Genomic DNA, 26832 nt, shown 5'->3' on the forward strand with positions numbered 1-26832 from the left:
TCACCTCGGAGTGGCTTTTGTTCCTCTGTGTCAGATCCCCGTAGCTCTTCGATGCTGATGTCCAGCAAGCCCTCTGGTTCCTCCTGTATTGCCCTCAATAGCTCTACCTCTTCGGGAGCTGCTTCCATCTTTCCTCGCCGGCTCCTCCTTTGTGGCCCAGGAGGGCTGCACTCTTCCGGAGCCTTCTTTGCGCCGGGTCTACCTTTTCTGGGTCTGCCCTTGACGCTGGCTTCTTCCTCATCTGACTCCAGGGCCCCCTGCATCCTTGCCGCACCCCTCCCTCGTCCTCCATGTTTGACATGGCCGGTCTTTTTTTTGGAGCTCAGAAATGGCTCGGGATCAAGGTTATCTGGCACTTCCAGGTCGCTGTCACTAAATACAACCTGAGAAGAAATGGAGGTTAACAGCTTACAAAAAGAAGTTTACTTTTATTTATTTCTAGTTCCATTGTGGCAGCAGGAAACTTATGGGTTAATGCTTCCACGGACACTCGAAAAGGAGTCATCTAAGCGTTAAATCCTAGGACGGTACTGGAGACCTATTATGTGGACAAATCTGGGAAGTTGCCGTTACAAAACCTTACCAGCAGATGACTGGAAGCAATAAGTTTTCTTGAAATCTGGATAAAAATTATGGTTTGAAACCTTTCTGAAAGTCTTCTTGTATAATTTTGTATAATTAGTCTTCTTGTTAATTTTGGAGTTGAAATTGGAGGTGAAGATTGGAGGAAGATCTGGACTCTGCATTACAACGTTGCCACTGTGAGATATTAACTTTTAACATCTGTGATTTATTTGTACACTTTTATCCTCCAGTACCTTGGAACTCTCTCCTCCTGCATCTCACTATGCCCTCCCTATTTCTTTTTCTGTTTACTGTTTCCTCACTCCTTTGTGAGCATTTCTGTTCTCTACAACATCCCCACTGCACCATTATTTATACACCTCTCTCCCAACAACTTCTTTAACCCTCAATAAAAAACACCCACACAAATCCTCTAGTCACACCCTTTATCTACTCTTTCCTGCTGCTGGGGATCTCCCCTAAGCCTAAACCCAGGCATACACACCTGATCTCAACCATACCTCCCTGCCATCTCTTCCCCTGTAAATGGTGTTAACCTTTTCATTTAACACTGACCTTCCTTAAATTTTACCCCACAAATCAAGCATCCCAATAGCCTGCACTCATGGCTAATGTCCCACACTCAGTCACTCCTACCACCCATTGGGACCAAGCACTGCCATCTACAGCACTTATTCCCTCACCTGCTGTCTCTAAGTTTCCCATTAAACCTCTTAGATTGTAAGCTCTTCGGGGCAGGGATTTCCTTTCCTATTGTCTGATTTTGCTGCACATATTGTATTATTATAATTCCCTGTACTGTATTCTTTGTGAAGCGCTGAGTACACTTTTGGCGCTATATAACTAAGGACATACAATACAGTATTAAAAAGTTAGTGGAGCAATAGAACCTTTAAAAGCCGTTGATTAATACCGTCACAACAGGACCAGAAGATAGCACGTGGCTGAAGTATTTTTTCTGAGTGCCAGCAGAATGTTGGGCTCTCCTGGGCCCTAGACTTATTCAGGACCATCTACCAACTTCCAAGCCACCAGGTGAGGACTTTCCACTGGATGACCGAGAAGGGTATTCACTGCTATAGGCGGTTTGGATCTGGACTGTGACATTTGGTCGTGGCCAAGTCTCCACCAGCGCTCAACTGCCAGCTTTGCCAAGGTAAGTTACTTCTTACCTTCTTACCTCTTAAGGTTACTTCTTGTCCTATCCCAACAAGGAGTTGCAGAGTTAACGCAACCAATTTGTTCCAGAAGAAACCATATCTTTTATGCAACTGTGTGCATAGGAGCTAGCATACGTTAAATCTAACCTCAGCAATCATACCACACACCAAACATACTTTATTGAAACAATATGCAAATGCACAGTAATATCTCCACCCTTCAGAACATCTACATTTTGGTGTTTGAATGTACTGTACCACTGGTTTCATGGTACTCCCTAGGTGCACATATATCAGTGCGCGCACTTCCCCGCAGTGGGTCTGATTCATGTATATACACGCACCTTAAATACGGTCCTAGCCTTGCGTCCTCTGGGTGCTCTTGGCAGTGCTGCTGGCATGGGGGACTCATCGTTGTAGACTGTGACCGTGCTCTTTGTTTGGAGGGTGGCTAGAGCAGTACCTGGCTTGGAGGGTGGACGGTATTTCTGCATGGGGGTAGCGAGTCCTGAGTGAGGCATCGCTGGCCACTCAGTATTCGAGTCCTCCAGGGAGAAGACTGCCTGGAGATCCAACGGAACAGGTTCAGAGCCTTTCTTTTTGCTGGCGAGAGTAATGGGAGGTGGGGCCTTGCTTTTGTGATTGAGGTCACTCGGTTTTTTGCCCACCTGCGGTGGCTGCCAGTCCCATGCGTGCATGAAGAGATCTGCAATACAACCTCCATGCTTGGCAGACAGTTTGTAGATAGACTTCAGTGCTTTGGCCAGGAGAAGGCCAGCCCTCCAATGCTTGGGAAAACTGGCTGGGCGTGACGTCAGGAAGCTCAAACCGTCCTCCAGGGTCCCTTCTGGGAGCTGAGCAGAGGGGCTTAGAGACGCTAGTGCTAGGTACACTCTAGCAATGAGCTCGTCCGCTACACCTAATGCTGCAGGCTTTAACTCTCCCTGGGAGAGGAGCTCCTGCAGGATCCCAGAAAATCTACGGGTAATCGAGCGGCAGCGCTGCAGGGCTAAGATCAGCAGCTTCCGGCTCTGAGGGTCATTCTCTGCCTGGGCCACCAGCCACCGAGTGCAAAGCAAAGACAGCATCAGGTCAGAGCACAGGGGGCATGTGCAGTCCAGTGGGTGGGAGAGGAAGCGTGGAGGGGTCTTTTCACGGCAAGGGGGAGAGGTTGGGGAATCGGGGGACTTCAACTCGTCTCTGGTGTCTACATACTGAAGCGCCACCCCCTTGAGGAAATCCTCCTTTGGGGGGCTTTGAGGAGCCTGAGCGACCTTCCCTTTCCGGTTTGATGGCTTCCCCTTGCGAAGATTGATTTTCACCTCTTTCTGCTGTTCTTTTGCTGTGAAATCTGTAGGGATGGATAGCGGCAGCAGTGAAACACGTGGCACAGTAAAACAGCATATATATTATATATAATATATATATATATATATATATATATATATACACGTCGTAGTGAGGTGTAACGGTTACCTGTGCAAGACTCCATCAGAAAGACTACATACTGCAGATCCTCCTCGCAGATCGCACCTTCTGAGCGCAGGGTCGCCAACTCTGCCTTTCTCACAAGGAACTCTGCACAGCTACAAGGAGACAGAGGGAATGGGTGAAACAACCAGAGCTGCAGCAAGATAGAAATCCAAATGTACTGGCATTCCCTTTTTCATGGCTTTTGAAAATGCTTAAAAAAATTTTTTTCATCTAAAAACAGCAGAACCTCTATTCTGACTATAAAGGAAGCTAGAAGTTGGAGGCACATCTCGTAAACCATTGGACTCCACTTTCTGGGTTACGTAGTCATGTACTAAATAGACACGTATTGGCATCATCCATTAAACTGCTCAGGTTAGTGTGTGTGCTACTTACATCAAAGAGTATACAGATGTAGTAAGACTTGCTGTCCCCCAGCTCTGGGGACAAACAAGCAGACATCTGCAGTGATCACCCTGTAGGGGTGGTGAGGTCCATGCTCATCAATGGGACCCCCTGCAGCGTAATCCTTCGGTGCTGTGATCATCACGGTCATGTGACTGGGAGCGGCACTGAAGATGTCAAGTCTTGCTACATCTGTAGCAGTTGGATGCTCTGAACTAAATGTGCAGATTAGGGAATGGAGCAGGGTGTGCCACAGGTCGCCTTATGGTCCTGGGCTCTATTTCCGGACAGTGGAAGATCAGACCCTGGGGATCATGTATACAAAGCGGTGCCAAGCCATAAAATAGCGTGTGCTTTAGCTCCGCTTAGAAAGTATGATATGGAGTCTGTTCTCCTTCCTGTGTGGGACGCTGTTACCTTGCGGTTGGTTGGTCAGACACTTCATTAACCACAAGTCAATGCAGCAAGGCACAGACGTAATGTTCTCTAACCCCTTTGGAACGGTAACCTAGTCAGTGGTCACTTACTGCCGCATGCTCTGCAGACTCTTTGCTAGTTTGAGCCCCTCAAGGCAGAAAGATTTGGCCTCTGAAACACTGCCCACCCGGCAGAGGGTGCTGATGAGATCCTGGGAGCAGCTGAGCAGGTCAGCCAGCACCTGCCACTTCTGCAAGAGGTTCTCTCCTAAATAGGACACACAGGTACAGCTCAGTCACAACCCGCACAAGTCAAGCACACCCACCCCAGCAAGTCCAAGCCATGCTACTGGCCACATACCATGATCCACAAAACGCACTTCAGAGGAGCCTCTGGGAGAGGACAGCACCTCGTTTCCAAGCAAGAGAAGAACAATGCTCCGAAGCAGCTTGTGAGCATCGGTCAGAGCAGTCTCAGGGTTGTGCCAGCCTGAAGCAGCAGAAAGGGGGGGGGGGGGGGGGAGAGAAGGTTCAAGCTCCTCAGTTTTAGGCCCCGCTGGCACCGAGCGCGCTGATGCTTGGCAAGCACTCCAAGCATGAGTGCTGGGTGTCCTGCATGTACGCGTTTGTGCGCGGGAGGGGGGCATTGCGGGTAGTTGAGCGCACGGGTAAGTATAGTTTTTTTGTTTACTTAAGCGCCGATCGCGGGTGAGCCCTCGCACGAGCGGGGACTTACACATAGCTATATATGCAAGTAACCGCCGCAAGCGCCGCCCGCTCAGTGCTAGGGGGGGACTCAGCCTTAGAGTCTCATGTGCACAAAGTTTAGAGCCATGTTACAGTCTTACCGTGGGCACAGAGCTGCTTGTGGAGTTCTGGGAACAAACTTGTCGAAGGTAGGCTGAGGAACAGAGAGAGCTGCTGCAAAACTTGGACCTTTAATATGTACCAGACTTTGGATGATTTCTGTAGAGATGGGTGCTGGAGAACACCGAGTAGCAGTGCCACTCCTTCCTCAACCTGCCGGGATAAAGAATGGGCGATATCAAGGCAATATCAAATGCAACCTAGCAGGGATTGTGTGACAAACATCACAGGGTCACAGTGAGTTCTAGGTGTGCTGTACAAATAAAGAATGTAGTAATGTGCCAGAAGTTCGCCGGAAAGCCAGTGGAAGACCATTTGCGGTGGTATTCCAACACATCTCCTCTCCAACAGCAGGAACACACCTGCAGGGAGACATGCCCATTCCCCAAGTACCTTGTACGTGACCCGGCAAAGATGGCTGCGGAGGAGCCGACAGGATAGCTCAGTCAGGGTGTAACTTTCACTGGCATGGTCAGCACATCGCAATACTTCTTCTGCCTTTTGGAGACTGACCTGAAAACAAAACAAGCAATGCAATGCGATAGTTGGAAGGGTGAAAGAGCTGAAAGGCAAGGTTAATGTCTGATTATTATGTACAGCAGGGATCCAATGAGCACGTTGTGTTACCATAATGTATAGGGGGCTGCCTCTTTCCCAGATTACCTAATGCAGTGAACCCATCTTCCCCTTGCTTGGGAAGATGTCAGCCACATTCAAACAAGGCAAACTGAATAAGGACCTCAGAGGTTATGTAACAGTACAGCAGGTTCTTCTTGGCCACTGCAATCCAATATCTTAAGTGTCGTGTACAGGGTCCATGTGAAAAGGTCATTACCACCAGCCAGACTTACCTGAGCTTGCTGAGGACTCTCCAAATAGAAGAGAAGTTTGGTGAGATGACAGAGAGCCCCAACCTCCCCGATATGATCCTCCAGGGAATGGCAAAGACGACTGACCAGCTGGAAGCTTTGTATGGACTGCAGAGGCTGCAAGAAAGAGGTGAAGTCAGTTGGACCAGATATATGATGCATGTACACGTGTATAGGGCTGGGCTTTTCAACTTGCAGTCCATGGGCCACATATGCTCGCAAAAGGGCATGGGAGTGGCCATTGACCATCTGCCCGTGCTAAACCTTTCACCCTAAGTCTTCTCCCCCATGTCTCTTTCCATACACCCAAAAACATGCGCACCTTCCCCATCAGTCGATACAATGACCCCAGCAGATGCAGGGAGAACACCGTTTGTTCAGCACTCTTCAGCGATGGGACCTGCGGGCCAGAAAGGAGACCCTTCCACAGAGTCAGCGCCTCATCCAGATTTTTCATAGGCCCTGGAGGAAATTACAAGTTAATTGGATAGAGCAAAGACAAATAGCAGCCTACCGCAAAGATATACCCTGTAGATTAGATTTAGCAAAGAAGGGGTTATCCCGACACAGAGAGACAGAGAGACACACACACAGAGAGACACACACACAGAGAGACACACACACAGAGACAGAGAGACACACACACAGAGAGACACACACACACAGAGAGACACACACACAGAGACAGAGACAGATATATATATATATATATAGAGCTAGATATATATATATATATAGAGATAGATATATAGATATATATATATAGATATAAAAAATAAAGCAGCCGATGGGGAATTTCAGCCACACAGCCGCTTTGGCAGATAGAGCACAAGGCCCAAACCTATAAACAGGCAGACAGCAGTCTCCTCGTCCTGGCACGTTACCTGCCTCCCCTGCCAGTGTGAAACAGATCCCATCCCTCACAGACTGGTCATCATGTAGTTTGTCTTCGTAGTTTAGGTCATTGGGTTCGTATTCTACGCCCGACCACTGGCGCTGGTTGGCGTCCTTTGCTTTGCGCCGCTGCACCTCCAAACCCTAGATGATGAAAGTGCAACGCTGGGCTATATACACACACACACTTTGGGTCATGACTTCTGTCCACCCCTTTCCTCTACTGCTCTCACCTAAAACCTTTTGCCCACAGCCTGTGAAACGCCTTCAGTATATGCCATGCCCCTTCTCTCCCCACCTTCGTAATTAAACATTCAATAGCCCGACTACTTCTCACACCCACAAAAAGGCAACCATTATGGACAGGCAGTGTGATCCACTGCACCTCCTATATAGTCTATGCAAGTTTTCCAGTACATCCCTCATTGTACGTGCTCCAGGGCAGGGACTCAGTCTCCTACCATGTGCTTGTAAGTTTTATACTGTACTAGAATGTCTATTTGTACCAGACTCCATATATGGGTACACATTTTGGGGTGGGTAACATACGCAATATATTTAAGAGGGTACATGTCAGTATTCCCAGGCATATACAGCAGGGCAGTGCCCACGGTTATACACCTGTGCGCCAGCAGCAGATGTTTGACGTTGAAAGATACAGAAGCAGACTGGTGAGCTTGCTAGAGACGGGACATATCAGGGGCCAGGTTACACACCTCCTTCATGTTGGCTTCCAGCGTACAGATATAGTGCCAGAGCAGAGCCTGGGCTTTGATGTCCAACAGGCGCTCGTGGTTTTCAGAGATCGCTGAAGCAGAATCCAGAAGCCTGAGAGATTCCTGCACAGCATCCAGAGCTGAACTGAAGAGAAGACACAGCGAGGAGATGATAGTGAGATACAAATTAACACTGCCCCTTCCCTGCAGGAGTGATCTGCAAGGCATCTCAACTAAATTACAAGCAGGGGATAGGTGAAAGGAGTGAATGTAGGAACAGATAAGCACTTCTATAGACACCTTCTCCTCTGAAGTAGGAATATCAACCAAGAAAATGTCTCGGAAGAGGATTCTGGGTCAAGAAGCAATAGTAACAGAACCAAAGTTAGGGGTATTTGTGAGCAGGGTTACAGAATGATGTGCATTGATCTGCTTCTGAAGCATGTCACATGTATGCTGTAAAGCCTTCTGCTCACAAAACATTTATGGAGGATAGAACATCCCCCGCTTACCAGTCTGTCTGCTCCGTGTAGTCGTGATAACACAAAACCTGAGCCAGCTCAAGGAGGAAGGGGGCACGGTGATGCTGAAGGCTGCTGCCCTCGCTGCACAGCTCCAGAAGGTCACAGATGGTGTTGTAACGCTCCTGCCCAGTATCCCCATGAACAGACTTATACCCCCTCAGTTCCTCTGCGAGGAGAAAGACCATCATCTCTGGATCCAAGGGGTAGTCAGTAAGCCCATCCTTCAGGGTCCTGTAAGGAATGAGAATGTTACAGAGAAAGCAGTACACAAAGAACCAGCAACGCAGGAAAGCAATAAGCCCTAGGAGAGACTGCTAGATAGTCAGACAGTAATAGGCACTAGTCAGTGGTCTAGGGGAGGATTGAGAGATCAGAGTACTAGTTGACAATGAAAGACCTAAGAGACCAGTGGAAATGCACAAGGGACACACACCACACACAACCACACAACCACACACAACCACACCTAGTTTGCTGTCAAATTGACTATGCAAGATAATGAGGTTGGGGTGAGGAAGGTGTGAAGAGAAAGACAGGATGCAGAAGGAAAGGCAGCCAGTGCTGTGCAGTTCACTCACTTCAACCTCAGATCCTCCTCCCCATTCTTGGCGCCATCCATTTTAACTCTGACCCAGAGGGCGATCGGTTCTGCAATCTGCTGAGTGACCTGAGCACGCAGAGCTCGCAGCCAGAGAGACACAGCCGCACAGCCGCGCTCGCTCTGACCGGCCTTCCTGCAGCATTCTACATACAGCCTAAAACACCGGTGCAGCTGGGAGGGGGACAGGCAGGACATGAAAACCCATGTACCCTTAAGCAGAGAACAACCTGCACACTTTACAGACGCCAAGAAACACACTGCAAGGTGCGAGACCAGTGGTGTGTCCAAGTCAATAAGGCAACAAGTGAGGCCTACGTGTAACACCAAAGGAGACTGCCATCCATTTATATTAATCCTTTCACTGCAAAGGCCTCTGACAGCAAAAGGGTTAAACACAATGTTTCAGTGTGAAAGAGGACCAACAACACATGCAGGACCCACACAATAATCAGCTTGAGTGTTTAACACTAGATCCTACGCCCTCTGATCAGTATACGCCACAGCCCGCTACCGTTTAATTATTCTCTGCAGGGATTTCTGGGGCAGAACGTCCCCTGCGTGCCCAGTCACATTAGAAGCAGTTGTAATTATTACCTGCTCAAGATCATCATGAATGGTGGCAGATTAAAATCAGGGGGATGAGGGCGCAGATCATATTGTAATTGTATTGGTCAGCGACAGCCCAAGCAGAAGTTAATTTGCTTCCTTCTTCCAGTATGCGCCTGCTGCTTACCCTTTCCACTGCCAGGTCTGGGTCTGCTCCAGGCATTGCTAGCCGCTCACAGAGGGGAGATACCAGGTCAGAGGCTTCCTGATACATCTTCTGACTGTAGAACCAGTAGGCCAAGTTATGCACACAGGACGCTGCCAGGAAAGAGCGAGAGAGAGGGAGGGAGTTACCCCAAAACACATTCCCGCTCTACATCGGTGTCCTACAGCAGCGGCACCTTAAACCATTTCCGCGGAAAAAAAAGAAGCTTTTATAGAGACCTGTTATGTTGAAGAACTCGGCAGCATCTTGGTCAGGCAGATCCTGGAGGGAGCTCAGGATCCTGGAGATCGCATCTCTGCAGGCCCCGAGCAGCAAATGCAACCTATCGCATTTTGTGTCCTGCAGACAAACAACAAAACTGGACAGTCACATGGGAGAAACCCCGGTGCTATTCCCCAAACGCAGCTTCTAGAGATTAGCAATGCTTCCATAAGTCTGGAGACAGCCGCCACGGGGTTAAGGACCCCGCGATTAGACAAATCAAAATCATACCACTCGCTGCATGAGTAAGGGGTGCCAAAGACAGATAACCGTTTCTCCTGCAAAAATAGACATTGGGCGGTTAAATTGTATTTGCAGGCATGTATATGGAGATCCCGGACGCGCAACCGTGAGGATGGCATATGTCCAAGTATTCGGGAAACTAAGTAATGAGGCTTTTTCTATATGCAGTCCGACTAAAATATCAGAAGAAGAAAAAAAAAAATGTTGTTTGTTCCTTAAGTCACCCAAGTAGCTGATTTATGACATGTGTGGGTCATGTGTTTTAATGCAAGAAGGTCTGGGCATAAAGGTTGGAATAGGAAAATCAGAATTCAGAGGCGTTTGGCACAGAAAGATGGTTGTGTGTCTGATCCCAGCGACTTCTCTGGAAAGAACTTTTGACGCGTGGCAACGTATAGGGAATTCGGTTTGTATTATCCTTTTATTTTAAGAAACGGTTCTGCATTTATTGTAATCTAAGCATGGCCTTTTTGTGTATTCAAGCCAACCTTTAAGAAGTAATGCTTTGGGCTCTGATTGAACGGTTTGCACGCTTTGTAGTGAGCAGAGTACATTGTCGGACACATTTTGCTACAACAGATCTTTGTGTGTTAAGTGCACAGTTTCTTTAATAATCAGGGACCCAAGACGCTGCAAATAATTTCATATTTGATCATTCTTGGGTGGTGGCAGTGGATAGATATGATTGCCATCAAGCAAGGGGTAAATATTAACTAATTGAAAGTACTTTGCGCAGGAAAAAATGCGAGTTGGCTAGAGTAGCCGTGTGTATTAACCCTGGTTGCATATCTAAGTCACGAGCTCACTAGTGTGCGGTTCGTGACAGATGGTATATGGCGACGGATTGTTCATTTGAGGGACGAAGGTGAAATGTGGGCCAGCTAAAGCGCTGTGCATTAACCCAGGGGTGCACAAACTGAGGGGCCGCAAGATTTTTTTTTTTTGGGGGGGTGGGGGGTGAAGAGAATGAATGTGGCAGTTGCAGAGCCCAAGCGCTCTTCCCCAAGGCATTTAAATTAAATGCCGGGGGACCATGGCGAGGCCTCTGCAACGTCACTTACCGTGATTGTCGGCTTCGGCGACATCGCCACGGGGTGGGGTCACGTGCCGTCACAACCCCGCGGCCTCATTTGACGCTTCTGAGCAGGCAAAGGGGGGCACAAGCAGGGTCGGGGGGGTAAGAAAGTGTGAAAGACGAAATCAAAGCAGGTAAGAAAATGCTTTTTGGGTGGGGTCTTATTGAAGAAATGCCAACTGGAATCATACGAGGTTATAGAAGGGAGGATCCAACCAGTTCTCACCACTATACCTCACGGATCAGCTTTCAAACAAAAATAATATTAAGACCCACCATTGTACATGGCTGGTTTATTACCACTCACTGCACAATAGGGGTGGTGAATAGCTTGAGCACATACTTTTCCTAGTGTATTCTAAGCACCCATATACAAACTATGCATAAGACACGTCAAGCAGGGCCTAGTAAATGTGCTCCTTTACAGGGCCTAGTAAATGTGCTCCTTTACAGGGCCTAGTAAATGTGCTCCTTTACAGGGCCTAGTAAATGTGCTCCTTTACAGGGCCTAGTAAATGTGCTCCTTTACAGGGCCTAGTAAATGTGCTCCTTTACAGGGCCTAGTAAATGTGCTCCTTTACAGGGCCTAGTAAATGTGCTCCTTTACAGGGCCTAGTAAATGTGCTCCTTTACAGGGCCTAGTAAATGTGCTCCTTTACAGGGCCTAGTAAATGTGCTCCTTTGCAGGGCCTAGTAAATGTGCTCCTTTACAGGGCCTAGTAAATGTGCTCCTTTGCAGGGCCTAGTAAATGTGCTCCTTTACAGGGCCTAGTAAATGTGCTCCTTTGCAGGGCCTAGTAAATGTGCTCCTTTACAGGGCCTAGTAAATGTGCTCCTTTGCAGGGCCTAGTAAATGTGCTCCTTTACAGGGCCTAGTAAATGTGCTCCTTTGCAGGGCCTAGTAAATGTGCTCCTGTACGGTACAATCGAGCGGAATGGTGTCTTCCAACACAGGTGGTGTCTCTTATGGAGCAGCACTACACTACATATGGCCCCATGTGCCAGGGTTTGGCTACTTTGCAACTCTGTATTTAAGATTAGGTATACAAGTTAGGGAGGCATGTACCTTGCCACTCTGCAGGAAAGCGCACACCGCGTTTGTGAACTGCTGAAGGCTGCCAAATTGCTGCTGCTTCAAGACTTTGCGTTGCCGGGTCGCACCCTTGGGAGCCTAAGAAAAAGGGCGAAGGAAAGAATATAAATAGGGAAGACCCAACAGACGCACTACTCCCCCGCTTTGTAATAACACCATCTACAACAGAAAAAAACACAATACAATATTACCGCCAACCAACGACTCCCAAAGCATTGGTTCTCGCGATGGTCTGCCGTACACACGGTTCCAAATTGTGAACACGTCACATTCTGCTGGAACTGGCGTTTTACAATACGATTGTCTGGTTTTGTTGCGGTTTCTTTCTGTACTTCTCAAAATGTCAAAGCGAAACCTATGGTCCATTACAAAGCGCACACACGAGGCAGGGGGACATTCAGAGAACAATGAGGCAAAGGCAGTCCTGATGAAGTGCAGCACAACAAAAATGTGTCGATGTTAAAGTATTTGATTGATACGTTAATTGTCTACCACTGGATGATGCCGCCATCATTTTTATAAAGAGAGTATAGTTTGCAGGTCATTTTAAATAAAAATACTAATTATTTCTGGGCCTAAGGTCAGAGAGCCGACTTGTGCCTGGTTGACTAGTGATGTGTGCTCCAAAAAGAACACACCATATTTATTTTAAGGAACCCCAGAAAATAGCAAATAAGGCTGTCGCCCCAGTGTTGGCTGCTGCACGCGCGCCTGGCAGTGCGTGCACAGCTTCAAGCCGCGATCTGCAGGGAGTGATGGGTACAGGTTTGCCAAGCACAGCAGCACTTTCCTCTCTCAAAGTCCATCTTAAAGACAAAGCTTTGGCCCCCTAGGGGACATTTACCAACAGAACCGCAAACTTACATATACCGTGCGAAGGACGTGAAATTGAAAGGAAAAAATAAAAAAAAGGAGCGATGAAGGGGGAGGAATGAAAGGACCCGTATTTAAGCAACCATGAGTGATGGACACAGAGGATGAAAACTGCCCACCGATAAACAAAATGGATGGGGGGGGGGGGGGGTGGAGGGGGAAAGATTACATCAGCCCAGTATATTGTTTGGCATCGCTCCTATGAGAGATCAGGTAAAACCATGAGGACAAACATAACTCAATGGTGACGATAGGCACATCAGTCAAAGGTGGCCTTAGATGTGCCTGGTTGATGGTGTTTTCACTCCCGTCCATCACCAGCATACCTAGATACCACAGAGCCAGGCAGCACACGCGTGCTTTTTCCCCTTCGTGCGACCTGTTGCAGGTCCAGTCAAGGATGTCTATCACGCTGTTGACCTGGCAGACTCATTGAGTTACCTTATAGTGACTGATGCTATGGGACTCTTCTTTCAACTCTGATATCCATCGACTCACGATGTCTGTAACTTTCATGCCTTATACTGAGAAGTTTGAAGCCTTCCTTTCCAGCATAATGTTCAGAGGACTACCCAATACATTTACCTTCATTATGCGTTTGGTGCTGGGTTGCTTCAATGTTATTTCAGCACATTGTTGCCATACATTTATATAGTCATATATCTATGAGACTTATTGAATGTGCAGTCTTGACAATGAAGGTGTGTTTTTACCCTATTTGTGTTCTGTATCACTTAGTGGGACGATTAACAATCCTAGATTTTAGCAAGAGCCTTTGGGTAATTTTGTGTCCTGTTCTCCCCTCTCCGTTTAACACAAGATCATCGTCGTCTTCTAAGACCACCTATGACTGGTTAGGAGTTCAGATAATGCCATCAGGACAAACCCAACTGAGGTCCATGCGGACAAGATACAGACAGTAGTAATGATCTCCCCCTCCCTCCCCCACTTTTTTGTTTGTCGCCCACTATGTTTACCTCACGTATCCGTAACTGATGGTTGCTTAGATACTCGTTCTGTCACCTCTCCCCCTTTTTAACATGTAATGTCTTTTGCATGCTCTATATATAGGTTTGCAGCTCTGTCAAGCTCGACAAACGTCCCCCAGGGGACAGAAATGTGATGTGCAAATAAATCGGCTTTTGCTTCCCCATTAAATCCACGAGTGCCAACCTGCCCCACTGCAGATAAAGATGACTTTTATACATCTCCCCCCAGACACGAATACTTGTTTATGGGAAACATGGACAGCTGCATGAAAGCAGACAAGGCAGTAGTCATCTTGCGATAGATACGCAGCTTTCTATGGGGTGATCGCAGGGCCATACTTAGACTTTGTTCTAATGTGATAAGCATCTCAGGAACTGAGGGGGGTCCCAAGAGCACAGATGGCACTGTTGAGCTTTGACGATACTTTTGGTTCAGATAACGCAAGAGGGGGGGGGGGGGGGGGGGGCGGGGTGGTTGGGGTAAAGAACAAAAAAAAGTTTGTTTTCTAAACATTTTCAACATAGTGATGGGTCTGATTTTCTCCTGGTTTTACCTTTAGTGTGGTCAGTATGTAGAGCGTGACATGGATTATGGAAACTACCCAGGATCCAGTTATTAATGGGATGGTCATGTGTCTTGATTTGGCCCATGAGCACTTGTTTCATGGATGCCTGTGGCCTGTGTAGGGCCTCTTATTCTTGTTTAACCCCTTCAGTGCAGGAGGGACCTGAAATGCACAGAAATTCTTCCCAATTTTGAAGGGGATAATATGTAAAACAGTTGGGGATTAATCCCAAAAGCCACTTCAAGTCTTTAAAATCGATACTAGAAGTGAGCAGTTAAAAAAAAAACAGGCCAATACTAAAATGAGTGCACGGACCGGGACACTGCAGTGCTATACGTACGGTAGACACTTGTTCCTCGAGAAGATGGTAATGCACTTCGAGAAGCTCCGCCAGGCTCAGGACCTCATTGACACCCTGTGTCACGGCATCCACAGCATGGCCGACTTGTCCATCCAAACAGGAGACTGCAAAATGGCAGCACTCACCTAGTGCCTGACACAGCCATCCCTCCCCAGAGAAACGGGCTCCTCTAACTGTATCTGTTGTCTTGGATAAAAGTTGTGTGATCCCATGTGCTCTCCGCCCTTCATGAACTGCCACAGCAAGGTCCAAAAGTGCCAGCCCAGCCTGACAGCATCTCTCTGACCTCTTCAGGTATTCACATGCTTGTTTGACAACTTCTCGCCCCTGCTGGGGGCAGCCGCTTTTGCAGAGTAGGCGACAACTCTCCAGCGTCAGCTCCAACAGGCAGCGTGCCCGTGGGCCGGTTACAGCCCCATGCTGTATCAGAGGCAGCACCAGCAGCTTCTGAATGCTTTGGTTTAGAAAATGGGCATCATCCTGGCTGCATGATTTGCCCTTGGACTCAAAGGCCAAAACTACAAAGCTGGTGTGGCGAGAGACAGATAGGGAAGAGTCACCATGTGACATAGAGCCTTCCAGCAACAACAGGAAGCGCAGTGCATGTAGTCTAAGGCACAGGGTCTCCCGGTTATGGGGGCAAGGGCTCTGCTTCTGTTCTTGGTCCCCAGCTGCCTTCCACAGGAGTTGGAAGCCACTTTTGGCCACAGCTGTGAAATCTCCTCCATTCTGCTGTTCTTTGGGGTAGCTGGAAAGAGAGGAGTACAGAAGGTCTGAGAGCTGAGTGCAGCTGCAGAAGGAAGACTCGCGTGCTGAGAAGTTCTTCAGAAGGTGGAAGAGGATCTTCTCCAGGTAGATGGGAGTGCGCTGGGGGCCAGATGCACGGAAACCAAAGCACGCCAGCTCCACCAGGGGCACCAGGCTCTGCAGGTGTTGATCATGGCAGGAGGCGTCCCCAGCCCAGTGGTTGCAGGCACGTAGTACACGATCACACACTACCCGCTGATCTAATAGCTGATCAGGGGAGGACGCGTGACAGGGGACATCTGATAGACACAACTAGAGGCAAGAAGGAGAGTTGTCAGTAATTATGTAATAACACAAATATTGTTTTATATATATATATATATATATATATATATATATATATATATATATATATATATATATATATATATATATATATATATATATATATATATATATATATATATATATATATATATATATACACATATATATATATATATACATATACACACAGTAGGAGTACTTTTAAATCATTAACACAGCTGGTTCGGAAAAACCATGTGGACTCCACGCAATGCTACAGACAAAACGGAGCCAGAGATCCCTAAAGAACCAATTTAAAAAAAGGGTCATATCACACAAAACAGTGTACCCAAAGAAATCCTTTAACATCTCTCCCAGAGGGATCCAGCGCATTACAGAACTCCCTAACTACTTTGCTGCTCTGCAATGCTATGCAGGCACCTCTTACAGCAAAGGGGTTTAAGCTTCAAAACCACATACCATACATAACCATCTTTAATGCCACGGTTGGTTGGTCAATGATCCCTTAAACACACACACACACACACACACACACACACACACACGTTTAACAATTAGCCCTAAGGCTGCATTTATAGTACTGGCTACAGCGACGCTACCCGTGGACGTCACACAAGTTGCATACTGGTGTGCGATGTCGCTGGCGGCAAGGGGCTATTTGATTGGCTACTGCCAGTCACGTGGTGCGGCTGTCTCTGGAAATCTCAAATTCTTTTGACTACAGCGATTTTGGTAGCCGTCACGTCACCCCCACTATGTGCAGTCGCTACGAACTACATTAAGTTGCTTTGCGGCTGCACGCCGTCGCTGAGCCAGTACTATAAACGCAGTCTTAGATCACATGCTAGCGATTACACTGCAAACCTCCAAGACTAAATTCTTAAAGCTTCCAGCGACTGAGCTCCATATTAGAACCAACGCTAACACCACCCTAACCCCTGTCACTAGTTTTAAAATACCTGGGCTTATGGTTTGACTACCACTTAACATTCGGGATGCACATTGATACGCTGACATCCAAAACCTATGCCAAACTAGGGGTACTTTACAGGAACAAACCCACCCTAAGTCTCCTGGTCAGAAAGCGTATCGCACAGCAGATGCTAATGCCAATTATTGACTATGGAGACATAGTATATGGCTCGGCACCTCAAACCCACCGTAGCAAACTTGACACCCTCTACAATTCAATTTGTCGTTTTGTTCTCCAATGCAACTACAACACACATCACTGCGAAATGCTCAAAGAACTAGATTGGTCATCACTAGAGTCTAGGAGCAAAGTTCACCTTTCCTGTCTTGCCTTTAAATTCTTCATGGGCAAGCTACCCAGCTACCTGAACAAGCTCCTCACCCCTACCACATGCAGCGCCTATCACCTGAGATCTGACTCCAAAAGACTGTTCATGGTCCCAAGGCTCAACAAAGTATCCGGCCGCTCCTCCTCATCTTACCGTGCACCCCAAAACTGGAACAACCTACCAGAGTCTCTCACATCCACCACCAGTTTAAGTTCTTTCAAATCTAAGGCTGTCTCACATTTTAATCTGGTCTGTAACTGTTACATAAGCCTATAATATACATCTTCTCTAACTGTGCATGCAATGTATTGTATATAATGTATACCCTGTTCATTTATGTAACTATGTGTAACCATGTATTATTTGTCTTAACTCTGTGCCCAGGACATACTTGAAAACGAGAGGTAACTCTCAATGTATTACTTCCTGGTAAAATATTTTATAACTAAATTGTTGCTTTGGAGATGTATAAATATAAAGCTGGAAGTGCAACAAGACACATTCAACACAAACTTTACATTACTCCAGCTTCCTACATGTGACGCAAATCTGTTTGCCAGGGAGGCCTGTCCACTGTAAGAGCCACGGCCTGGCAGATTTTTCTCCCCCCTTTTAATGTGCGGTAGAAAAATGTCAATGTGCCACACACAATGTGATGCATCACCATCGTATACACTCACCCTTCCACTACTCACTAACTTTTCCATATTGCCGCGCAGCAGGAGGGAGGATACAAGAACAATTAAAAATGATACGTGTGCATGTTCAAAATGGAGCACATAGCCTTTTAGTTGCACATTGTATGGCTGTCATGCAGAGGCTCGGGGAATTCTTACAATGACAAACTCACCTTGAGCTCTGCGTGCAGTGTCTGCACTGCCTCTGCGGAGAACGTCCGCTTCACAAAGTCTGCACCTTTGAAGGCCTTCATCCTACACTCCATGTTCTGCCTGCCAAGTAAAAGCAAAGAGTTAATGGATCAATACTCTGCAGATGGTGTTGAGGAAGTAGCAGTCTGCAGATTTCCATGCGATAGAGCCATCATCCACTAAGGTCTAGCAGCAGAGAGGTTAATAGAACGTGGAACGGCAGGAGGGAAGAAGTATATAGAGCCTGGTTTAATGTCAGCCTTTATTAGTAAAAGGGTTACAGAAGCATCTTTGTACTTACGAGCAGGTGTCAAGAACGATTTTCTGCAGCCATCGACTACAATGTAAAGTTAGTCAAGGAATTCTCTATAGGGCTTTACAAGGAAAGGAGTGACATGGCAGAAGAGGAGAGGGCAGCAGTGACATGGCAGAAGAGGAGAGGGCAGCAGTGACATGGCAGAAGAGGAGAGGGCAGCAGTGACATGGCAGAAGAGGAGAGGGCAGCAGTGACATGGCAGAAGAGGAGAGGGCAGCAGTGACATGGCAGAAGAGGAGAGGGCAGCAGTGACATGGCAGAAGAGGAGAGGGCAGCAGTGACATGGCAGAAGAGGAGAGGGCAGCAGTGACATGGCAGAAGAGGAGAGGGCAGCAGTGACATGGCAGAAGAGGAGAGGGCAGCAGTGACATGGCAGAAGAGGAGAGGGCAGCAGTGACATGGCAGAAGAGGAGAGGGCAGCAGTGACATGGCAGAAGAGGAGAGGGCAGCAGTGACATGGCAGAAGAGGAGAGGGCAGCAGTGACATGGCAGAAGAGGAGAGGACAGCAGTGACATGGCAGAAGAGGAGAGGGCAGCAGTGACATGGCAGAAGAGGAGAGGGCAGCAGTGACATGGCAGAAGAGGAGAGGGCAGCAGTGACATGGCAGAAGAGGGGAGGGCAGTGACATGATAGAAGTGAAGCACTACATAAAGAAGCAGTAAAGGGGTCTCCGCTGGGAAAGTCATTATTGGGGCAAATTGGTGCAGTGAAGGTAGTGGCTAATGCAGCATTTCCTGGGCAGTGAATTAATGATGCAGTATATATGGCCCATGGTCATTGCTGAGGCAGTAGAAGAGGGCACATGGCGCGGCAGAGAGGGTTGGACACTGAATGGTGTTAATGTGGCATATGTTGGCCAGTTAATGGGGTGTATGGTACATTGATGAGACAGTACACAGAGTTCATGTGTAGCTGCTGCTGCCACAAGAAAGGATTAAACGTCAGATTGTGCCGGCGATCTATGCGAGGTACCCAAATCTGGAGGATATTTACCCAGCCGCCGCTCCCCCCGTCTCTCTGGCACCAGCTGCCTCCTCCGCCTCTTTCCGTTCTCCAGCCCGCGCCTTCACTGAGTTCAAATCTCCCTCCACGGCCAACCAGCGCGGGCACTACTGGTGACGTCACGTAAGCGACCCGCCGCAGTGCATGCCGGGGATTGTAGTTGCAGCAGGGGGAGGAATTTCCCATTCATCCCTTGCGTCATTAGGTTGTCACTGATGCTAGGTTTGGTTGCAGCGGCATAATTACTTAAGACCCAGCCATTTTTTCGGAAGCTTCTTTCTTCTTCTTGATTGATTTTAATAAAAATATATATATTATTATTACAATGATCTACCTATTAATATAATATGTTGTATATTTGTTTTCTGCTATTATTCTCTGCTCTGTATGATTTATAATCTAAGATGACATGAGGCAGGTGCTCCATTTTAGGAGGCACATATGGTTTTCTGTAAGTATAACTGATGGGAAGTCTGATGGAGTTTAGTGGGGTGCCACGAAAAAATACCACTTTTTGGCCCAAGATACCCAAATTGTACTAATTTTGGTCCTTGGGGGTATTGACATCTGTGATGACCTGTGACATGACCGTACAACTAGACAAATCCCACACGACACGCGCACACACAATCACTTTTATTACCACATGTATCAACTACTGAACAATATCTATGGTGCAGCTGTGATAAGGTCATAACAGAGGGTGTGTGCACAAACATTCAACATTAAGCACTGCAACAACTTATATTATGCCTTTCATTTGTATTAAATACATAAGATTAATCATTTCAATCTAAATCGCTGTGCAGTCTGTTGTATTTAATAAAGATGAATTATATGATATAAACCCTTAGCGTGCTTATTTCAGGACCCGTTTGATTAAACATGTAATTTTGTGTTTATTATAACAACATTGTACAGCTCTGGTGATCTTGTGACATCATAGGGGTTGTACGTAGGGAGGTGTGGAAGAGGGGTGATGTAATTTACCTGGGATTCATGGGAGGCGCTGAGCCCCCCTCCTGCTTTCTGATATTCCAACTGGTTATTTGACTTGCACTGGATTTCCAATGCTGCTATTGTGTCCTAATTTTCTCAGCAAGCAGCACAAAATAAGAGATTTCCCCGGTCTGTCACGTGTGAGCCAATGATCCATTACAAATCTACACTTTCACTTCTATGTCAAGAAAAAGGTATCTACATTAATAGGTCTCTCAGTTTTTACCTTTACAACTACAGAATAAACCTGGTAAAAGAAAGTGGGCCCAAGCAGCGTTGCCCTTAATTTGAACATAGTTTGTATTGAAATCAGGCAAATAAGCATTACTTTTACAATAGTACTAATGGACATACAGGACTTGGATTGTATTCTCTTCAGTGCAGGGACTCCTTTTCCTAATGTTTGACATGTTTATTCTCAGTGTTCGACAATTATATACATTTACACGCCCAGGGCGTGTGGATTTAACCTCCGGGCGAGTAAATATTGGCCCAAGCAGCCCACGTGTGGTTTTTAAATTTCCCCCGCTCGCGTTGCTGTTTTTCCCACGCTCGCGCTGGAGAAAAAAAAAAAAAAGCCGGAGGCGGGTTCATGTTGTTGGGGGAGATTACCCCGGCTCTCTGAGCAGTGCCTTCGCTCCTCCCCCCGCCTCTCAGCAACTTTCCCTCCTCAGCGCTTCCACTCCTCCCCCTTCCGGCAGCCAGCCCCTTCCACGCCTGTCTGCCTCAGGCCCCTGCAGGGCCATCTGTGGCCCCCCCCCTCCCTCCCATCGGGCCATCCGCCCCCCCTCCCATCGGGCCATCCGCCCCCCCCTCGCATCGGGCCATCCGCCCCCCCCTCGCATTGGGCCATCCGCCCCCCCCTCGCATCGGGCCATCCACCACCCCCCCCCCCCCCCTCACACCAATCTCTCCCGGCCTCCGTGACCCCCCCCCCTCACCCCAATCTCTCCCGGCCTCCGTGACCCCCCCCCTCACCCCAAACTCTCCCGGCCTCCGTGACACCCCTCACCCCAATCTCTCCCGGCCTCCGTGACCCCCCCTCACCACAATCTCTCCCGGCCTCCGTGACCCCCCTCACCACAATTTCTCCCGGTCTCCGTGACCCCCCCTCACCACAATCTCCCCCCGACACCCCAAATCTCCCCACTCACTCCCGATCTCGCGTGGCAGCTCCGCCAGGTCCCGGAAGGTCTCCACCGACAGCCACTGAGCTGAGGCTGCTGCCGCCGCCCCCATGTCCCGGCGTGTCTGACACCCGGTGACCCGCAGCGACAGCCGCCGAGGGCGACACCCAGCCTGCCCCCGCCTCTTTTCCCTCTCTCCGTGGGATATGGCGCTTTCCGGGGAGACCACAGCGATCCCAAGGTGTGTAGAGGGGGGGGGGTGTGTGTGTGTGTAGTGGGGAGAGAGAGTGCATGGGTGTGTGTGTGTGTGTGTGTGTGTGTGTGTGTGTGTGTGTGTGCATGGGAGAGTGTGTGTGTGTGTAGGATACCAGAAGTGTCACATCACCCCACCCAATCACCCCCCCAATCACTCCAATCACCCCCCCACCCCATCACCCCCCAGCCCCCCACCCCATCACCCCACCCCGTCACCCCCCACCCCGTCACCCCACCCAATCACCCCACCCAATCACCCCACCCAATCACCCCGTCACCCCACCCAATCAAGCCCTCTATCTCTCTCGCCCCCTCTCTCTCACCCCCTCTCTCTCACCCCCTCTCTCTTTCACCCTCTCTCTCACCCCCTCTCTCACCCTCTCTCTCACCCCCTCTCACCCTCTCTCTCACCCCCTCTCTCACCCCCTCTCTCACCCCCTCTCTCACCCTCTCTCTCTCTCACCCCCCCTCTCTCTCTCTCACCCCCCTCTCTCTCTCTCACCCCCCCTCTCTCTCTCTCACCCCCTCTCACTCTCACCCCCCTCTCTCTCTCTCACCCCCCCTCTCTCTCTCTCACCCCCCCTCTCTCTCTCTCTCACCCCCTCTCTCTCTCTCTCTCTCTCACCCCCTCTCTCTCTCTCACCCCCTCTCTCTCTCACCCCCTCTCTCTCTCACCGCCCCTCTCTCTCTCTCTCTCTCACACCCTCTCTCTCTCTCTCACCCCCTCTCTCTCTCTCACCCCTTCTCTCTCTCTCACACCCCCTCTCTCACCCCCTCTCTCTCTCTCACCCCCTCTCTCTGTCACCCCCTCTCTCTCTCACCCTCACTCTCTCTCTCACCCCCTCTCACCCTCTCTCTCTCTCTCTATCTCACCCCCCTCTCTCTCTCTCTCTCACACCCCCTCTCTCTCTCACCCCCCCTCTCTCTCTCTCACATCCCCTCTCTCTCTCACCCCCCCTCTATCTCTCTCTCACTCCATCTCTCTCTCTCACCCCCTCTCTCTCTCACCCCCTCTCTCTCTCTCACCCCCCCTCTCTCTCTCTCACCCCTCTCTCTCTCTCACCCCCCTCTCTCTCTCTCTCTCTCTCACCCCCCCTCTCTCTCTCTCTCTCTCTTACCCCCTCTCTCTCTCACCCCCTCTCTCTCACCCCCTCTCTCTCTCTCACTCCCTCTCTCTCTCACACCCCTCTCTCTCTCTCACCCCTCTCTCTCTCTCACCCCCTCTCTCTCTCACCCCCTCTCTCTCACCCCCCCTCTCCCTATCTCACCCCCTCTCTCACCCCCTCTCTCTCTCTCCCCCTCTCTCTCTCGCCCCCTCTCTCTCTCCCCCTCTCTCTCACCCCCTCTTTCTCTCTCACCCCCTCTCTCTCTCACCCTCTCTCTGTGTCTGTCTCACACTCTGGAACTGGATATCTTACTTACCCTATATATCTTAACTGCCCTATACTACATCGAAATAACCTATACTGCTTTCTTCCAGATCTGACTCAAGCTTCACACGGAAGACATTGGAACCCCCCCTAACCCAGAAGACAGGTAGGGAACACATCCCCTCCAATGTATAACATTGCGGGAATAAGGGTACCTGGACATTGAGGGACTGCGGATCAGGTAAGATCCGGCATATACACACACACACACACACACACACACACACACGATCCGGCATATATATACACACACACACGACTAATTGTAGTATAATGTAATACAATAAATACATTTATGTCAAAAATGAATGATGTTCTGACTAGGAATTTATTAAATGTGTTTTATTTTAAAGCGGGGTTGGGGGCGGGACTAGGGGCGGGACTAGGGGCAGGTAGATTTTTTGGTTGGGCTAGTATATTTTTGGGTGATTTGTCGAACACTGTTTATTCCCATTATTTTGCTGTGACTCGTGCTGCTATGTGCATACACGTTGTGTCCTTCAACACTGGGATAGCTTGTGCACAAGTGGGGGCGGCGGCGTCTCTCTCCCTGGATGGATCTGCGTCAGCACGATGGCCCTGCAGACCCCAGTGCGAGTGTAAAAAAGTGATTATCTATAAATGGCGCTTAGATATAATTAGGTGTTACCTTAAAATAAGATAAACATATTGAGTTAAATGCTAAAGCAAATAAACAGAAGTGCTTATATCAATATAAAATATCTGTGAATGTGATATTAGTGCAAGTGAAAAGTGCAATAATATGTAATACAGGCAAGTAGAATTGCTGCTTCAACCCCTGATAGGTCCATTTTCCTGATCAGACCTGGGGGCAGGCAACCTTACTCCACCCGGGCAGCTTTCATCACGGCACCTGCTATATTCTTTTGGTCTCAGATATGACAGTGACGAGCCCGGAGTGCGAGAAGACAGGAATACAAGAGATACTGAGTTCTCACAACTGATTTAATAAAGCCGTTGTCAGTTCATTACATCTGTTACAAACTGAGTTCCCATATATAGATCACACATCTAAATTTACATGTAACCTTTAAAAATGCCTTTTCTGTAAAACATTTTACTGCTGAGCAACAGCTATTAATGTGGTCATATAAGGCTTGGTGGTCTTCTTGTGTAGATGACATATTAAGACAACAGGTCTAACACTTGAAGCTGAAATATGTCACTATTTAAATCCCTGAGCAGAATAAAGCTGCCACACATTGCTTTAACCTTTTCAGTCCCTGAAGGGAACAGAGTTGACAGATACAATTTTAACCTTACAACCCCACAGTAGATTGCTTCCTCAATCCTTATGTTGGCCTCAGTAGTCCAGATAGAAGAAGATCCCAGCGTGGAAGGACACAACGTGTCAGCTACGTTTTGGTGACTGTGAAATACCCTGTCCCTGCCACAAAAGGAATCCAGGAAGATACAGGCTCTTTATGCTGGAAAGCTTTATTCAAAATGCACAAAAATACCGGGCGTTTGCGAGTGTTCATTTGTTTTTATACCAGTCCATGTTTATTAAATGTTATTATGCCACGTCATCTCTCTAATTTATAAAGGATAACCGGTGGAATATTGAAGATTATCCTTAAATTCCAATTTTGTTACAAATCTATACAGCCTTATTTCCAACTGCTGCCATTTGGATAAGCGTCTGAGGAAGTTCCATATAAAGTTATCACATCAGGTGTGTGCTATCCATAATCTGTGCCACAATTGGAGACTGCACGGACATAATTAGTCTCTGAGTAAAAACTATAGTGAGAGATGTAATACAGGCAGTTCTATGACCGCACTGGTCTGACTTTGTAGACAATACATTAATGTGTTTATTAATACGCTGTTATTTTGGTGTTTTTTCTTTGTATTTCTCCTATGCTTGGAAATCTTGGTTGTGCTCCGGAGGACATTTTCCTTGTTTCCTGCTACTGTTTGTAGGGACGTGGAAATCCCTCCTCTGGCTGCCGGACTTCAGTATTATCCAAATTGGGACATTTTGCTACCTTGTGACTAATTGGTGTGTTTCACTTATAAGCCTTTCGCCCATCACACGTTACGTTTTCACTCCTTATTAGATTGTAATTTAGTGGATGGCGCTACAGTACTTTCATTTTCCTACTAGCAAATGTTTGACTGCTTTCATTTGTTGGGAAAATTAATTACAAGATACTGAATGGGGAAGTGATTTCTTTACCCTTATCCCAACCTGTCCTTATCAGAGAGCCAATAAAGAGGAGAGATTGTAGACCAGGACAATTACACCAGGGATCAATACACTAGAGACAGAACTGCAGAGTTGAACAAAAGTGTATTTATTGGAAAAAGTGTCCGCAAACTTCCAGTACATATAAACACACACACAAACTCACCCAACAAGGGTAACAACCTAAAGTCCAAGTGCAGGGACCTCTGTACAGAAATTTACTCTGGTACACGTTCCCAAACTTGCGCCGCTGTGCTTGGTAGTATGGGCAGCACTGCCTTGCTCTCCGTGAGTCAGCAGTTTCAAAGTTCCCGCCGTCTCTTCCCTTCACACACCTCCGCAAGTCTCCAAACCACCCTACAGGGCACAGTCCCAGCAACGGTTCCCCCGTGGTCCTCCCAAAAGGCCTCGAAGGGAGAGGCGACTCAGTGACCGAGCCTAACAATGGTCCCCCCTCTGAGAGCCACTTTCCCCACACCTGAGTCTACAGCCCTGCCTCGCTCCGCAATGTCCCAAGCCACTCACCTTATCTGGCCCAGAATCTCCTTTGTGTAGAGATTGGATACTCATTTACACGTTCTCCACAAAGAGGACCGCACATTTATAACATTAAGCATACAGTTAACCCCTCGTTCCTGAAATGCTAGAACCAGGCTACAAAATATAATACGTGAAAAAACTGAGGAATAAACCCCAAAGGCTGGTGCTCTATCATACAGCAAACATCCTCTTGATTCCCTCGATTGTGTCAGCGTGTGGGGGGGGGGGGGGGGGTAAATAAACTAAATAGGCTTGTAAATATCCTTGGTGTGTTTATAATGGACTCACTTAGGGTGGGGGGCTAATAAGCTTATAACAGTCCAAAGTATCCCTGAAAGCGTCGCTGCAGCACATCCCACAAGATTTCTCATAATTGTAAAGTTTGTGTTTCCTTTAGGATCAAGCAATCATTCTGGGTTAAAGGTTTTATAAACACCACAATTGTCCTATATACTGCATGTTATTTTGTACAGTACACGCAGCTTGCTGTAAATAGGACGCACTGCACAACCCAAGTAAGATTCCTTGGGAATAAAAGAAATATTATAATGGGAGTATTAACTAGAGATGGGGGAATGTTTTTTGCCGATTGTGATCTGTCTCGGGTGGATTGGTTCCTTTGGTCCGCGGATCAGCCTCAAAAAAGGGCGATCCGCCTTTTTCATTTTCCTTCTAATCACTGACAATCCACATGGCGGATTAATAATCCATGGTTGGATTGTTAAAAATCCACACTCGTTAAATCTGTGGGGGGAGGGGAGAATCTCTCCCCCCCCCACCCCCCATCACAGGTTAATCTGTGGGTGGATTTTTAACAAATCTGGCAACAAATTGTGGAATCCACGGATCAGATTCTTTAAAAAATGTCCGGAATGAATCCAATGGCGGTTTTGGTTTAATCCATATGGATTGAAACTGGAACAATCCGTCAGCGGATTTGACACCGCTTAACAGATTTTGTAT

The 26832-nt window shown here is 47.9% G+C and overlaps 1 protein-coding gene across 1 annotated transcript in view; it reads right to left on the bottom strand.

The window, feature by feature from the left end:
* Nucleotides 1-19395, bottom strand: part of ESPL1 (extra spindle pole bodies like 1, separase) — a 26707-nt gene extending 7312 nt beyond the window's left edge. The window contains exons 1-19 of the mRNA XM_075591820.1: nucleotides 19298-19395; nucleotides 17969-18068; nucleotides 14723-15802; nucleotides 11928-12032; nucleotides 9501-9621; nucleotides 9244-9374; nucleotides 8488-8681; nucleotides 7898-8140; nucleotides 7386-7530; nucleotides 6660-6813; nucleotides 6098-6237; nucleotides 5758-5892; nucleotides 5300-5419; nucleotides 4888-5059; nucleotides 4401-4529; nucleotides 4151-4307; nucleotides 3222-3331; nucleotides 2090-3096; nucleotides 5-383 (exon numbers count right to left, since the gene is read on the bottom strand). Of these exons, the coding sequence (XP_075447935.1) occupies nucleotides 5-383; nucleotides 2090-3096; nucleotides 3222-3331; nucleotides 4151-4307; nucleotides 4401-4529; nucleotides 4888-5059; nucleotides 5300-5419; nucleotides 5758-5892; nucleotides 6098-6237; nucleotides 6660-6813; nucleotides 7386-7530; nucleotides 7898-8140; nucleotides 8488-8681; nucleotides 9244-9374; nucleotides 9501-9621; nucleotides 11928-12032; nucleotides 14723-15802; nucleotides 17969-18061 (4615 nt within the window). The 5' untranslated portion in view covers nucleotides 18062-18068; nucleotides 19298-19395. The remainder of the gene's footprint in view (nucleotides 1-4; nucleotides 384-2089; nucleotides 3097-3221; nucleotides 3332-4150; nucleotides 4308-4400; nucleotides 4530-4887; nucleotides 5060-5299; nucleotides 5420-5757; nucleotides 5893-6097; nucleotides 6238-6659; nucleotides 6814-7385; nucleotides 7531-7897; nucleotides 8141-8487; nucleotides 8682-9243; nucleotides 9375-9500; nucleotides 9622-11927; nucleotides 12033-14722; nucleotides 15803-17968; nucleotides 18069-19297) is intronic.
* Between the last annotated feature and the right edge of the window lie 7437 nt (nucleotides 19396-26832).

This window comes from Ascaphus truei, chromosome 3, assembly GCF_040206685.1.
Source record: "Ascaphus truei isolate aAscTru1 chromosome 3, aAscTru1.hap1, whole genome shotgun sequence".
NCBI lineage: Eukaryota > Metazoa > Chordata > Amphibia > Anura > Ascaphidae > Ascaphus > Ascaphus truei.